The 12,344-nt window shown below is 38.1% G+C and overlaps 5 protein-coding genes across 5 annotated transcripts; 3 read left to right on the top strand and 2 right to left on the bottom strand.

The window, feature by feature from the left end:
- Positions 1-516: 516 nt before the first annotated feature.
- BDF20DRAFT_819451 (tubulin binding cofactor C-domain-containing protein) lies at positions 517-1,714 on the top strand (the record flags this gene model as incomplete). The annotated part of the gene is made up of 4 exons (XM_053077459.1): positions 517-583; positions 649-803; positions 892-1,329; positions 1,406-1,714. The coding sequence occupies 4 exons, from the start codon at positions 517-519 to the stop codon at positions 1,712-1,714; spliced, it is 969 nt and encodes a 322-aa protein (XP_052936478.1).
- Positions 1,715-3,853: 2,139 nt separating this feature from the next.
- Positions 3,854-6,097, top strand: BDF20DRAFT_870169 (uncharacterized protein). Its single transcript, XM_053081036.1, has 2 exons — positions 3,854-3,933; positions 4,006-6,097. Exons 1-2 carry the CDS (start codon positions 3,930-3,932, stop codon positions 5,961-5,963), a joined length of 1,962 nt encoding a protein of 653 aa, XP_052936477.1. The 5' UTR covers positions 3,854-3,929; the 3' UTR covers positions 5,964-6,097.
- Positions 6,098-7,716, bottom strand: BDF20DRAFT_870165 (Metallo-dependent phosphatase-like protein). The gene is made up of 2 exons (XM_053081035.1): positions 7,261-7,716; positions 6,098-7,183 (listed from the first exon to the last, which is right to left on the bottom strand). Exons 1-2 carry the CDS (start codon positions 7,608-7,610, stop codon positions 6,127-6,129), a joined length of 1,407 nt encoding a protein of 468 aa, XP_052936476.1. The 5' UTR covers positions 7,611-7,716; the 3' UTR covers positions 6,098-6,126.
- A 632-nt stretch (positions 7,717-8,348) lies between these two features.
- On the top strand, positions 8,349-10,807 carry BDF20DRAFT_514465 (ClpP/crotonase-like domain-containing protein). Its single transcript, XM_053075638.1, has 8 exons — positions 8,349-8,515; positions 8,581-8,609; positions 8,701-8,985; positions 9,064-9,111; positions 9,192-9,305; positions 9,375-9,459; positions 9,540-9,665; positions 9,735-10,807. The coding sequence occupies exons 3-8, from the start codon at positions 8,794-8,796 to the stop codon at positions 10,718-10,720; spliced, it is 1,551 nt and encodes a 516-aa protein (XP_052936475.1). The 5' UTR covers positions 8,349-8,515; positions 8,581-8,609; positions 8,701-8,793; the 3' UTR covers positions 10,721-10,807.
- Positions 10,808-10,893: 86 nt separating this feature from the next.
- On the bottom strand, positions 10,894-12,297 carry BDF20DRAFT_819744 (uncharacterized protein; the record flags this gene model as incomplete). Its single annotated transcript, XM_053077479.1, has 3 exons — positions 10,894-11,147; positions 11,265-11,636; positions 11,736-12,297. The coding sequence occupies 3 exons, from the start codon at positions 12,295-12,297 to the stop codon at positions 10,894-10,896; spliced, it is 1,188 nt and encodes a 395-aa protein (XP_052936474.1).
- Positions 12,298-12,344: the final 47 nt, after the last annotated feature.

The raw sequence follows: 12,344 nt of genomic DNA, 5'->3' as shown, positions 1-12,344 counted from the left end.
AGCTTTTGGATCAATTAAAAGGCTTTATTTCTGTTATCGACACACATGACGATCACCTTAGATACTTCTTAGTAAATTACTTAATTCGCGTGATGTTTACAAAAAAATAGGGCCCGGGTAAACAATGAAAAAAGGTACAGTGAGCTCATCAGAAGGACGGAAAACAGGGACAAATTGACTTTTTCGCAATAATGCGAACCTTCGTTTTTTTGTTTCCCCAAATCGTTCATATTGCTTCTTGACCCCATGACTGCCACAGCACTGATAGAGCCTTGAACAGAGCAGTTGTGTGAACAAGATGATCTAAACATTAGCTTAAAATAGAGCACAAACTATGCATAATATGAGCGATTTCTTTTTTGTACATCATGTTAAGTTTCGTGGGTTCAAGTTTAGTTTGATTTGTTACTCTACTCAGGTACAGAGTTTCCACCAATAAGAGTTCATCAAGTTCATCTGTTCTTTTCCCCCTAAAAATGTTCCAAAATCTTTTGAACTTTTTGATTCAAACTGTAGATGACGGAAAAAACAGCAACAGAGGCATCCAACGATTTCTTTTTAGAGTTTAGAACAAGACGAAAAGGTATACGTCACAACGACATTATGCTCTTAACTCACTATACTTACACTCCTGTGCCTTTCCTGCAGCTATTGATGACGAGATTTCGCAATCTGCAGATTTGCATAAAAACAATCTAACGCAACATTTTACCAGTATTCTAAAGCAAATAAATGATCTCGAGAAAGATTTAACAAAAGCAACAGAATATATACCCTCTTACGATGAACGGCAATTCTCGCTGGTAAGCTTATTTGATCGCCCAATAACAGTAGGACGGCTTTAACTCTAACGCTTTCTGTGTCTTTTCGCATTTTTTTTTTATTATACAGCAATTGAAAGAATTGAGTGATAGATTAGAAACAACCAAAACAGCACTGACACCAAAACCAAAGTTTTCGTTCAAATCGCGTAAAAAAATGACGACTGGGGATAACGACAAGACGACAACTACAGTCTCTATACCATCAAAAACAATGGTACCTGAAGGGGATCAAGTTTTGACAGATGCAACCGTATTTATTAAAGATAAAGCAGAGCAAGTCATATGTATAAAGGACCACTTACAAAGAGATAAAGAACGAAAAAGTATGGATATTCTTTTATCTGGTCTCAACAACTGTATTATTGATTTGGAAGACGAATTGGTGCAGATATCAGCCATCCATGTCAAAAACCTACATCGGTGTCTGCTGTATTGTGGCAATATTCAAGGTTCAATACTTATTTACGGTTTAACAGATTCAATAGTGTATGCAGGCTGTCATCAGGTAAGATAAATCCGGAGAAAAGCGATAACTGAGGACTATTTTTTTTTGTTAGGCTGATAGTTTATTTCACTCATAGTTGCGAATCCATGAAGCTCACAAAGTGGATATGGTACTGCATGTCACTAGTCGTCCGATTATAGAGGATTCAGATGGAATTCAAGTAGGCTGTTGGAATTTAGAGACGAATCAACAAAATCTGTATGATAAAGTAGAAGACTTTAATTGGTTGAAAAAGCAGGCATCTCCAAATTGGCGATTGATGGATTGTGATAGACGGAAACTTTTAGCTGATTTAAACGAAACAAAGCATGACAAGGAAAAGCTGTTGACGGTGTTACAGGAGTTATTACCTAAAGGCTCAACAGGAGAGGTACATAGTCCATGAAGAATAAACATGCTTGCCATCTCCACCCTCAAAAAAGTCAACACTAGCTAAAGAGATTTGCTTCCTATTGCAAAGATCATTAGTTCTAACGCATTGTATATAGTAAAGTTCAAAATGAAGTCTGCGTGTTACTTGATTTGCCCGTAAGGATTCAATAAACTGCTTGGAAAGATCTTTGGATTTTGACAAATCAAGTTTCGAGAAATCTACTGTACTCGGAACTCTACAATTCGATAATTGATTGAATATCTCTCCATTTATAATGGATACATCAGAGGGTTCTATTTTGTTTACTGCTCACTGAAATCAAATGACAAAGACTTTTGCTCATGTCTTTGCAGTCCCCTCAATTTTAAAAGATTTGAGACAGTCAATTTAACCATTGTTGTTGTTTCTATAATGCTGTTATCTGTTTTGGGCTTCATACAGATGGAAGTAATAAGACTTTCTCTGATAGCGTCTATTTTTATACATATTGATTCCTTTAAAGAAGAACCAGACTCATGTAGTAATTTCTGCAAAGATAGCATGTGAGTATATTCGTTCAGTTGGCCCAAGGATATTTTGATTTTGACAGAAAATGATCGGCTTCTTGTGTATTAAAAGACTGCTATTGCTGACTTCCCATTGAATATTGGCGTTAAAGAAAACAAACTCTTGGCAGGATTGATTTCCTTTCGTATTCATTATCTTGCGAATTAGAGCAGCTGTGCTGATTGTTAAAATAAGCAAATATTCACCAGACACCGCATTGAATCAAGTGCTTGCAAATCAGGGACCAGTTGGTCTTCAGGAACAGGATCTACTGTAATTGCGTCATCACAGCCAGCCCATATGAGTTTTGCTTGCTTGCACACACCATTCAAGATTGTAGGGTTCTCGTTTTTATGAGCGATCACAGGTTGCGATAGCTTATGCAGGTGACTCAAGTCTCTCCAGAAGTAAATCTAGTGTCTTGTGCGTTTGGAAGACGCAGATTCGTGAGTTTATCCCACATTGTAGAATACACAATAAAATTTGGATAATTCTGTCTCCTAGGTAAGCGTTTAGCCATGCGAAGGCTCTCACAGAAAATCTGGTATTAAATTGTTTCTTTTATTACTGCAAATGACGACGGGGCTGATAACGTTTGTAGACAAAGTCATCGGCAATTGGCCCTGGTAATACGACTACAACCCTAGAGTTGCACCACTTAGGTAAGTGCATGATTTCGAATGCGACGGTTTTGTTTGCTTTATATCAGTATATGGACAGCTTATAGGTTGCCCGAACCTAGCCTTTCATGCTGTTTCATTATTTTGTTTGTTTCTTCAGCCAGTTAGGATCCTTACGAAACGATTTTCTGAAGACACAAAAGGAAAAAAGGCGAAAATCAAAGAATTAAAAGATAAATACATCATAACAAAAAAGAAAGGAAGACTAATCTCTTTGTCTTAAATATTAGGTTGAAAAGACCTTATCAGATTGCAAATTATCTCGAGCCAATGAGAAGCAAGCTTAGCATTTGGATATACATCTTTTGACAGTTGTTGAAAATACATGTATGCATGCAGCTTTTGACAGTTTAATTTCACCTTGAAAAGACTTGACTATTTAAGAATTGATCTACAGATTTATGCTTGTCGAATATTCTTGTTTCATATTTTCCCTTAAAATTGCAGCTGGAAGAAATTGTTTTCCATTTATTTCTAGTTGTTAATGTTACCCAAGGTTTGTAATTGCCGATTTTTAGATCAGATAACCTAAAATATCAATATAAAGTAAACCTATACATCATTGCCTTCATATGGACTTAGCTAAGATTTCCCGGCCTCCTTATTATTTGCTGTCAATGATAGAGTAGCAAAGTTCGAAATTTGCCCTTATTCCTCCTGTTACCGGAAAGAAAAAGCTCAATAACGGTATCTCTGCGCTAAGAAAAGAAGGGCCGAATAGATTCTGCGGATCCGTTAAAGCCGGATTCAGGAAATCAGTAAACATTTTTATGCCGAAACCTTTGACTAGTTGTATACGACACGTGGGGTTAGAAAGTTAAAGTTAAAGGGGAGCTTCCCTTTTTGCCTTATTTTTTAGCCAAAAATATCACTCCCTCGCTCTCCCCTTAATTTTGAAATCCTACAAAGTTATTTTTTTTTTTGAATTTTTTTTATTTTATTTTATACCTCTTTCACTGTATCATTACCATTGTCTTTCTATATCTTATGCTAAAATATTCATGAGTAATGTATTCGACAATATATGTTAACTGCAAACTTGTTAAATGTAGACTCGAAACTAACATTTATTTAAAGACAATCTATCAGAAAGTTTACATTATAGTTTAGGGCAGTATGCGGCCCTTAGTCAAGCTCAAATATTCAACCCTTCCTCATCAATACACCCCCCGTCGTCACAGCATACTCTAGGCTCTCCGGCTGTATGCCATCATCATCATCATCATCAACAACAACAAACTCAGCAGTTGATGCACAGAGATCATATAACCAATTCTAATGCCTCGCCTCATCTCATGCAAGATCCCAATGCAGCGGCCATAGCAGCTGCAACAGTTGGGACTCCAACACCGTTCCACCTATCTACAGCTTCTGGCTATCAGCCATACCAGTTTACTCTACGGATGCCACCGCAGCGAACACACTCTTCATCAACAGCCATGTCCAACTCTCCACCTATAACACACCAACAACAGCAACAGTCCGTTACAAATACTACCACTACTACCACTGCTTCCGTAACTTCACCAGCTTCTTCGATTAACACTACTATGACAAATACTTCGTCCATTTCACCAATTATACCAATGACGCCTTCCACTACTCGTGATATGACAGCCACAGCTGCATCCTCTACTCCTATTCATACTACTACTACTACTAGTAGTAGTATTACTAATACCAGTACTAAAACTAATATTACCGATATGAATAATGTATTACCAGCACATCAGCAACAGCCTTTTCTCCAGAATTCTATGATGCCAAAACGGACTGCACCCTCACACATAGCAGTTCCAACTCTTCAAAACCAACCTGACCAATTTAACAACAATAACCGTAGCAACGACGCTAATAGTGAACCTCTTGTGAGGGTCACTAGACCACCGAATGCTTATTTACTTTTCAACAAAGAAATACGAAAACTTCTTAAAGAACAAAACCCTACCTTAAAAGTGGCCGAGATCAGTAAACAGATTGGAACTCGTTGGAAGAATTTGCCTCAGTCTGAAAAAGACAAATATATCAAACAAGCAAGCCATCTAAAAGAGGAACAAAAACTATTACATCCTAACTCCATGTATATTCGTAGATCAAGAGCAGAGTTAGTGAAAGCTGGGTATCACTTCAACCGCATTCCAAAATCCAACAATAACCGATACAGTTCTTATAATAATAATAATGCAATAGCAAATGCGCGAAAAATGAAAAGAAAGCCCCATCAGGGCGGCAGTACGAACACTATCCACAATGATAGCAAACGAGGCACAGGAAAGAAGTACATGGGCAATTCTACCTCAGCGGCGACACAAGGTCATGAATCTGGGCTTGTTCAAGAAGGAACGACAATACCTCCGCCCCCTAAGCATCCTTTGTCAGCCTATATGTGGTATCTGACAGAAGTTCGACCAGAAACAATGCGCAACTACCCAGGTTCGAACGTAGGACAGATTAGCAAGCTTTGTGCCGACCGATGGCATCGTATGTCAGAAGAAGCAAAATTACCATGGAAGACAAAAGCTCAGATAGATAAAGAACGATATGCGAGAGAGATGCAGATTTATGCTATCCAACACGATCACACGTTAGGAAGAGGGACGAGATTGAAATATCGTTCAGCAGCAGCAGTAGCAACAGCCGCTCAAGCACAACATCAAATGCAACATCATTTACAATCACGGTCTCTACAAGTACAAGCTACAACGGCAGCACTGCCAGCACAACAACACATCATGACAATCAATGGCCTTATGGCAGAAAACGGTACTGTTACAGCTACAACAAAGTCACATCGAAGCAATAACAATGTCATTGATCCCTCCTCTTTGTTTTATAATACCACAAATTCATCTCATCCCACGACGACTGATTCTTCAATTCCTATAGCTTCTAATACCGATACAGCAGTAACACCCCTTCTAAAAACAACATTACCCATTATACAACAACAGCATACCCTAAATCCGAATGCCTTATCACAGCAACAGTCCAACCAATCTCCATCTGATACTCAACATTCATTCAATATACATTAGGAAACCCCCGTATACCACACGCACTTTTTGTATCTTCCATTTACATTTACAATCATATCCATCTAATACTTTTCATTTTGTGTAATTTAGTTCATATCTTTATTCCATACATATTATCTTTTTATTCGACAATCAATAAAGATACTCTTTATTTCTTTCTGCTTTACAAAATTAGAATGCAAAGGATATAGACAATAAAACTAACCCATGCTATATCTTTTATGGTATAAACAAATACTTTGACACTGTAGAAAAAGCTTGATGTTGCTGGGGAAAATGATGTTGAAATATGCGATGCGGATGCTGATGCTAATGATGAATTTTTTTCTTGATGCTGATATTCGCTTGTGCGACCATGGAATAAAGGCTTATCATAAGTGCTGTTAGACTGCAGTACTGAAGAAGAAGACGACATAAAAGGTGGGTAAAACGTCCTGTAAATGGGTAATGACATGTTATCTGCAACGAAATAGTTGCGTCTAAATCTTTTTCGGTTGAACACAAAGCTCCAAATAATCAAAATGAATAGAGTGATGATCAACAAATAAGCATAATTGATAAAGATATCAACCTGGTTCGGTAACCAGCATAAGTGAGTTGTTAATTGCTTAGCTGTAGTTGGTGCTAATGTCTCGTTCTTCACCATATTCAAAGTGACGAATCCGGGATATTTTAGTCCTTGAGCCATACTAAATGTCGGGACTGTAAACTCTACACTTCGGTTATAGCCATTGTGGATTATTTTGCAGTAGTCATGATCATCTCCTGAAAAGATCAGCACAGGATCGATTTCCTTTAATAAATAATCGGACATTTCTTCAGTGAGTAGATTTTGATATTGATAACCACGTCCTTGTCTAATCGTTTTATCCTTAGATTGTCGGTAAGGACCACATTCATCTGTTCTGAAGAGTGGAACGTGGGTCAATAAGATTTTGTTCTTGTCTTTAAGCACAGACTGTTGTCGAAGAACTTCTTCTGCCTCTTGTCTAATCGAGGGATCATCAGAGCCGAGTGATATAGTATCGAGCACAATGAAGGTATATCCGTATTTTTGGAATATATACGATGTCGGTCCAAAATATTGACTAAAACGCTTGATCCAATGTTCCTCTATGCCACTTCCAAATCCGATGTCATGATTTCCGACCATATAATGTACGTCCACAGAGCTATCTTGAGGGAAAATTGTATGAAATCGTTCAACTTCGAGTTTATATCTAAGATCAAATGTTTTTCATTGGTTTATAAATCGAATTTGATATAATCTGGATTTTGTCTCTTATCTGTAGCATACGTTTCATCGTTCCAATCTCGACCATTATCCATCAGATCGCCCATCATAACAATGTCGGTCGGTTGGAGAGCACTTTTAATATGTTTATAATTTCGCTTCATATATATTGAGCTGTAAAATTTAGTCAGTTGCATGATGATCCATGGCCGGTTGTAAGAGTGGTCATCTGTAATCTGTGGGTCACCAATGAAGATGAAACGTCCTTTTGTAACTGCTTGCTCGTAGCGTTGTCGAATGGCGCACTGATGAGCAGCAAATTTATATATGAAAAACTCGTTGTATAGTAAAAATAATGCCCATATGACTCGTAATGTATTTACAAAGTATATGGGCTTACAGATAAATTTCATCTCGTTTCCTCGTTCTTATAATCCTACTTCTCTACTGGTTTGTGTTACAAAATGGGGATTAAAAAGATGGTGCATGTAAAATAAACGGATATTTTTTTTGTATTATTGGGGAAATCAATGAAGGTTTCAGTTTTTGATTGCAGAACAATTTAAGAAACAAGTATTAATTCAACGTGCATTATGCGTTATCAAAATCCCGATGGAGACTGAAATAAAGTGGCTATAGGAGCTCTAGTGAAGAAACTCACAAAGCTATCTTTAAATTTTAGATAGTGTAGTATACACCGTGGTTTGATTAAGATATCAATCATAAGAATTACAGACATTTGAATTCCATTTATCATTTTCCGCTTTCTTTCTCTAAACATCGTCAAACGCTGATCAAGTTAATATGCACCACTGGTATGGTTAGCCAAGTGATTAAATAGCAAGTAATCTACACATTCATCACGTTAATCGTCCTTGCTATTACTATTCAACAGTAACACTTGAAACATACCGCTATTCTGGTTGCATTCCATCTCAACTAGGTTATTGAATATACTTATCCATTGAGTTTTACGAACACTTCCTTTCAAATAATAGCGGAGTGATACGGCGCACATTGTTGCAATTCACTTCGGCTATTTTCCAATCTCTAAATTCCAACAGACAGCGAGAAATCGTAGTGACAAAGAGCATAGGCAAATCAAAAAGCAACTAAACGCCTAATTGCTACGAAGCGAATTTGCTATACTGACATGTCAACTTGAGTGAAATTTGTGAAACATAACTTTCTTCAAAACACTAGTTGGAAAAAAATCATGAAAAAGGATATAAAGAATCGTAAGAAGAAAATGTGTGATATTTCGTTGAGATGTGCATGCAAAATATACACAGAGATAATCGCTCCTCTAATGCTTTACGTAATGAAATGACTGTTACGAAAATCATAGCATTTGATTCACAACCCCTAACAGCATATTTATAGCATTCTGGCCGTCTTTAAATCCTCGGCAGGTAATATACAAAGAAAGGTATATTGTTCTCGTTCTATAAGCATGTTACTGAACCTGAATTTCATGAAAAAAAATACCGCCTTCAATCCCAGGCAGCAGATGATGGCAAGGTTCTGCACCTGCTTAAAATGTGAAAAAACGCAATTTTTTCCCACCTTTTCTATAAACTTTATTATAGTGCAAAAATGAGCCGAATCTTTTTTAAACAACTAAGCTTGATTGAAAGACGCTCAATACAGTCAGTCATTACGAGAAGAGCTCTCACTCAACCAGCAGTCGCAATACGATCTCGCAATATAAATATGGCTTCAGCCAGTAGACGACTAACTCAAACAAAAAATTGGCTATCACCGAACAACAGCAACAATCTGAGAAAGGTACAAACACGATTTCGACGTGGAAAGAATAGTGAAAGAAAATAGTAAATATTAAACAAGGAAGTAATTAAACTGTAGATGGCAACAAATGCACAGAGCTCAATCTCTGGCCTAGAAGCCACTCAAGTATGGCACCGAAACAAAGAATTCGACAGTGATTTTACATTCCGTACGATTTAACCTGAATCTGTTTCTGAAATTACTAGGCAGAAGTACAAACCAAGAGCAACCTAGCTGCGCGTCATCTTATTTTAAATCGTCCAAAGAAGTTAAACGCGCTGAACCTCACAATGGTTCGTTCGCTTTTACCGCAACTTCAAGTAAGGAGATCAGCTTGAAAACTTACATCGCACGTTTGTTGCATTTTAACGTTTTTCTCTCTTCTTCAGTCTTGGGAAAAGTCTGATTTAGCCAAGGTTATAATACTAAAGAGCTCTGGTGGCAAAGGCTTTTGTGCAGGGGGTGACGTTAAAAGTAAGGAAAGCTTTTATTTTGCTGATATTTTTTACCCCACATTTTTAACCATAGTCTGAATTTAATGTTCCAATCAATAGCTGTTGTTGATTTAGCGGAAGCTGGTGATCCCACTGCTACCAAGTTTTTCGAAGAAGAATATCAATTAGACCATTTAATTGCTACTCTTGATACCCCTTATATCGCTCTTATGGATGGTATAACCAGTAAGTTAACATAGTTTTCTTCAATTGGAAAGTATTGGCTCAGAAAACTGATCTTTAACAACTTTACAGTGGGTGGTGGTGTAGGCTTATCTGTCCATGCCCCTTTCCGTGTGGCTACAGAAAACACCTTGTTTGCTATGCCTGAAACCGCCATTGGCTTCTTGCCTGAAGTCGGAGGATCTTTCTTCTTATCAAGATTAGACGGCCAATTGGGTGTTTACCTTGGTTTGACTGGTAAACGCCTTAAGGGCACAGACGTTTTATATGCTGGTATTGCTACCCACTATATACCCTCATCTCGTCTTCACGCTCTCGAATCACGCTTGGCCGAATTAGATAATGCAAATCACGATATCGTCAATGCAGCTCTTGAAGAATTCTCAGGTGAACTGCAAGATGAACCTCGCTTCAGTCTTTCCGGCGAAAAGCGTCGTATCATTGACCGTTGTTTCAAATACGACACAGTTGATGAAATTATTGCTGCTCTCGAAAAGGAAACACATCTGCCTGAATTTGTTGAAGAGACGTTGGGTTTATTGAAAAAGATGTCACCTACATCTCTTAAGGTTACTTTACAGCAAATCCGCAATGGTGCTACTTTGAGTTTAGGACAATGCTTCAAGATGGAATACCATTTAGTACAAAAGTTTTTGAAGGGTCATGACTTTAAGGAAGGTGTTACAGCCACCTTGGTCACCAAATCTAAACCTAACTGGGATCCTAAAGACTTATCTGCCGTCAACGATGCTAAGATTAAAGCAGACTATTTTGATAGTCCTTCGCCTTTACGTTTGGATTTATTGACAAACCGTGATTACAAGAAGTACCCTCATCGCAAATATATGTTACCAGCCGAAGAAGATATTAGACGCGTGGTAACAGGCGAGGCACCTGATGTTGGAAATTTTGCCATGACCCGTGAGGAAGTGGTCGATTACTTTTTGCGCGATCGTCAAGGTAAACAAGGTGTGAGAGAAAAGGTGCTGGAGGTCCTGAATAGAAAGACAGTTGAAAATAAGCGAGACGATAATAAGACTGTCAAATGGATATATTAAATTGCAAATCAAGATTAAAGAGTAAATAAAGAAGATCCATTAAGAAGTGATATGTATTTATAGATAACAAAAACAAAGATGATAATATCTTTGACAGAATGCATGTTTAAATGGAGGATGACGATGGCTTAACACTAGGTCAACAATGCTGCAGTTCCTTAATTTTACTTTTGCTATGTCTTATTTACAATCTCTTGTACCATTTCCAGAATATCCTTCGGCTCATATCCTAATAAACGTGCAGCTCCAATCAAAGCACTCAAACTCTTCATGAATAAGCCTCTACCTGCTTCCTTATTTCTTAACAGCTTTTCTTCTTCTTCCCCGTACTGGTGGCTGGGAGTGTGAGTACCAGACTCAGGATAAGCGCCAGGTACTATTTTCTTGTGCGCGGTGAAATTGCTGATGTCTTCTTCGTGCTGTTGGTCTTCTTCAACTGATGGAGATGAGCTTATGCTTAAATCATCCATGCCTGATCTAAGGCGGGTCACTGCTTTCGGTAAAGGATTGATCTGAGTCATGGGTTGCACGAGCGGCCTATTACGCTGCTGATGAGGAAGCGATGTTTGTAGCATATGAGTTAATTCAGATAAAGCGGCTGTATGAGCATCCATCAGATTGGGCACACTTGGTACAGTGAACAAAGGGTTGTAGGACTGATCGTACTCCTCATTCAATTCCTCCTGACTGATTGATTGCATAATTCTACCTGAATGTGATCTTTCCTGCTCTCCAGGTCCAGGCGTTAGTGTCCCCGGATTTTTACTCCATCTTGTGTAATATTCATCTTCTTCTGAATCGTCTTCTAACTCTTTCAAATCGGCACTTAGAGGATGTTGCTTATTCTTGCAAGTCTTTTGTTTGGGTGAAGATGCATCATCTGAAGACCAATCACCCCAGTAATCCTCCGGTGCTTCTTTGCTACCACCTTTCATACTCTGATGGTTTGTAGATATCAATTTTTTTTAGCATTTGGGAGCTGTTTGAGTGATCCCAGTTTCTTTTGTACGTAGACTTACATCTGGTGTTCCTGCGGTAAAAACTTTTTTATTTCTAGTTACTTTTGTCAAAAACACTCTTTCAGCATCCTCAATAGTCCTCGACCAGTTTCCAAAAACATCAATCCATTCATCTTTGGTGAGTTCTTTGGTGTTATGATACTTTATATCTGAAATATCTCCACTACCGTCTTCTAATAATAGCACGACAACAAAGTGTTGTGTATCCTTGTCGGCAAATTCGATGATAGCATGTAAGGTATCCGCGTCCATACGTTTGTAGTAAACTGGCCTTTGATATAACTCTTCAGCAGCGGCATCTCCCTTTGCTGCCCAGAGTGTTTCAATCATGGCAGGGCAATTGTCATCTTGCCATTGCACGACATTATCCCACTCCTTATAATCAGTAGTACCTTGGTTGTTACTTGAAGAAGGTCCAAGAATATGCACACGCTGACGTAAAAGTTGGGATGAAATAGGCAACAGCTTTAAATACTGATGCTGTTGACGGTAGTCGAGCGCAGTGTATGCAATGGATCGAACAATGTTTTCATTGGCGTAATCATCAATCGCCTCCATCTTTATAACTATATCAACAAGAAGAGAGAGCTGCGAAAACAACGAAA

Source organism: Mycotypha africana (assembly GCF_025528875.1).
Source record: "Mycotypha africana strain NRRL 2978 chromosome Unknown BDF20scaffold_5, whole genome shotgun sequence".
Classification (NCBI taxonomy): Eukaryota; Fungi; Mucoromycota; class Mucoromycetes; order Mucorales; family Mycotyphaceae; genus Mycotypha; species Mycotypha africana.
The sequence above is the reverse complement of the archived record's forward strand: the minus strand, read 5'-3'. Positions and strand labels throughout refer to the sequence as shown.

What these genes read in the sequence shown, in the direction of transcription:
- BDF20DRAFT_870165 (XM_053081035.1), bottom strand. Translation starts at nt 7,610, where the DNA reads ATGAAATTTATCTGTAAGCCCATATACTTTGTAAATACATTACGAGTC. An exon ending in CGAGATTGGAACGATGAAAC is followed by an intron (nt 7,184 to 7,260) that starts GTATGCTACAGA and finishes ATTTGATCTTAG; the next exon opens with ATATAAACTCGAAGTTGAAC.
- BDF20DRAFT_514465 (XM_053075638.1), top strand. Translation starts at nt 8,794, where the DNA reads ATGAGCCGAATCTTTTTTAAACAACTAAGCTTGATTGAAAGACGCTCA. An exon ending in CGCTTTTACCGCAACTTCAA is followed by an intron (nt 9,306 to 9,374) that starts GTAAGGAGATCA and finishes TCTCTTCTTCAG; the next exon opens with TCTTGGGAAAAGTCTGATTT. An exon ending in TCTTATGGATGGTATAACCA is followed by an intron (nt 9,666 to 9,734) that starts GTAAGTTAACAT and finishes ACAACTTTACAG; the next exon opens with TGGGTGGTGGTGTAGGCTTA.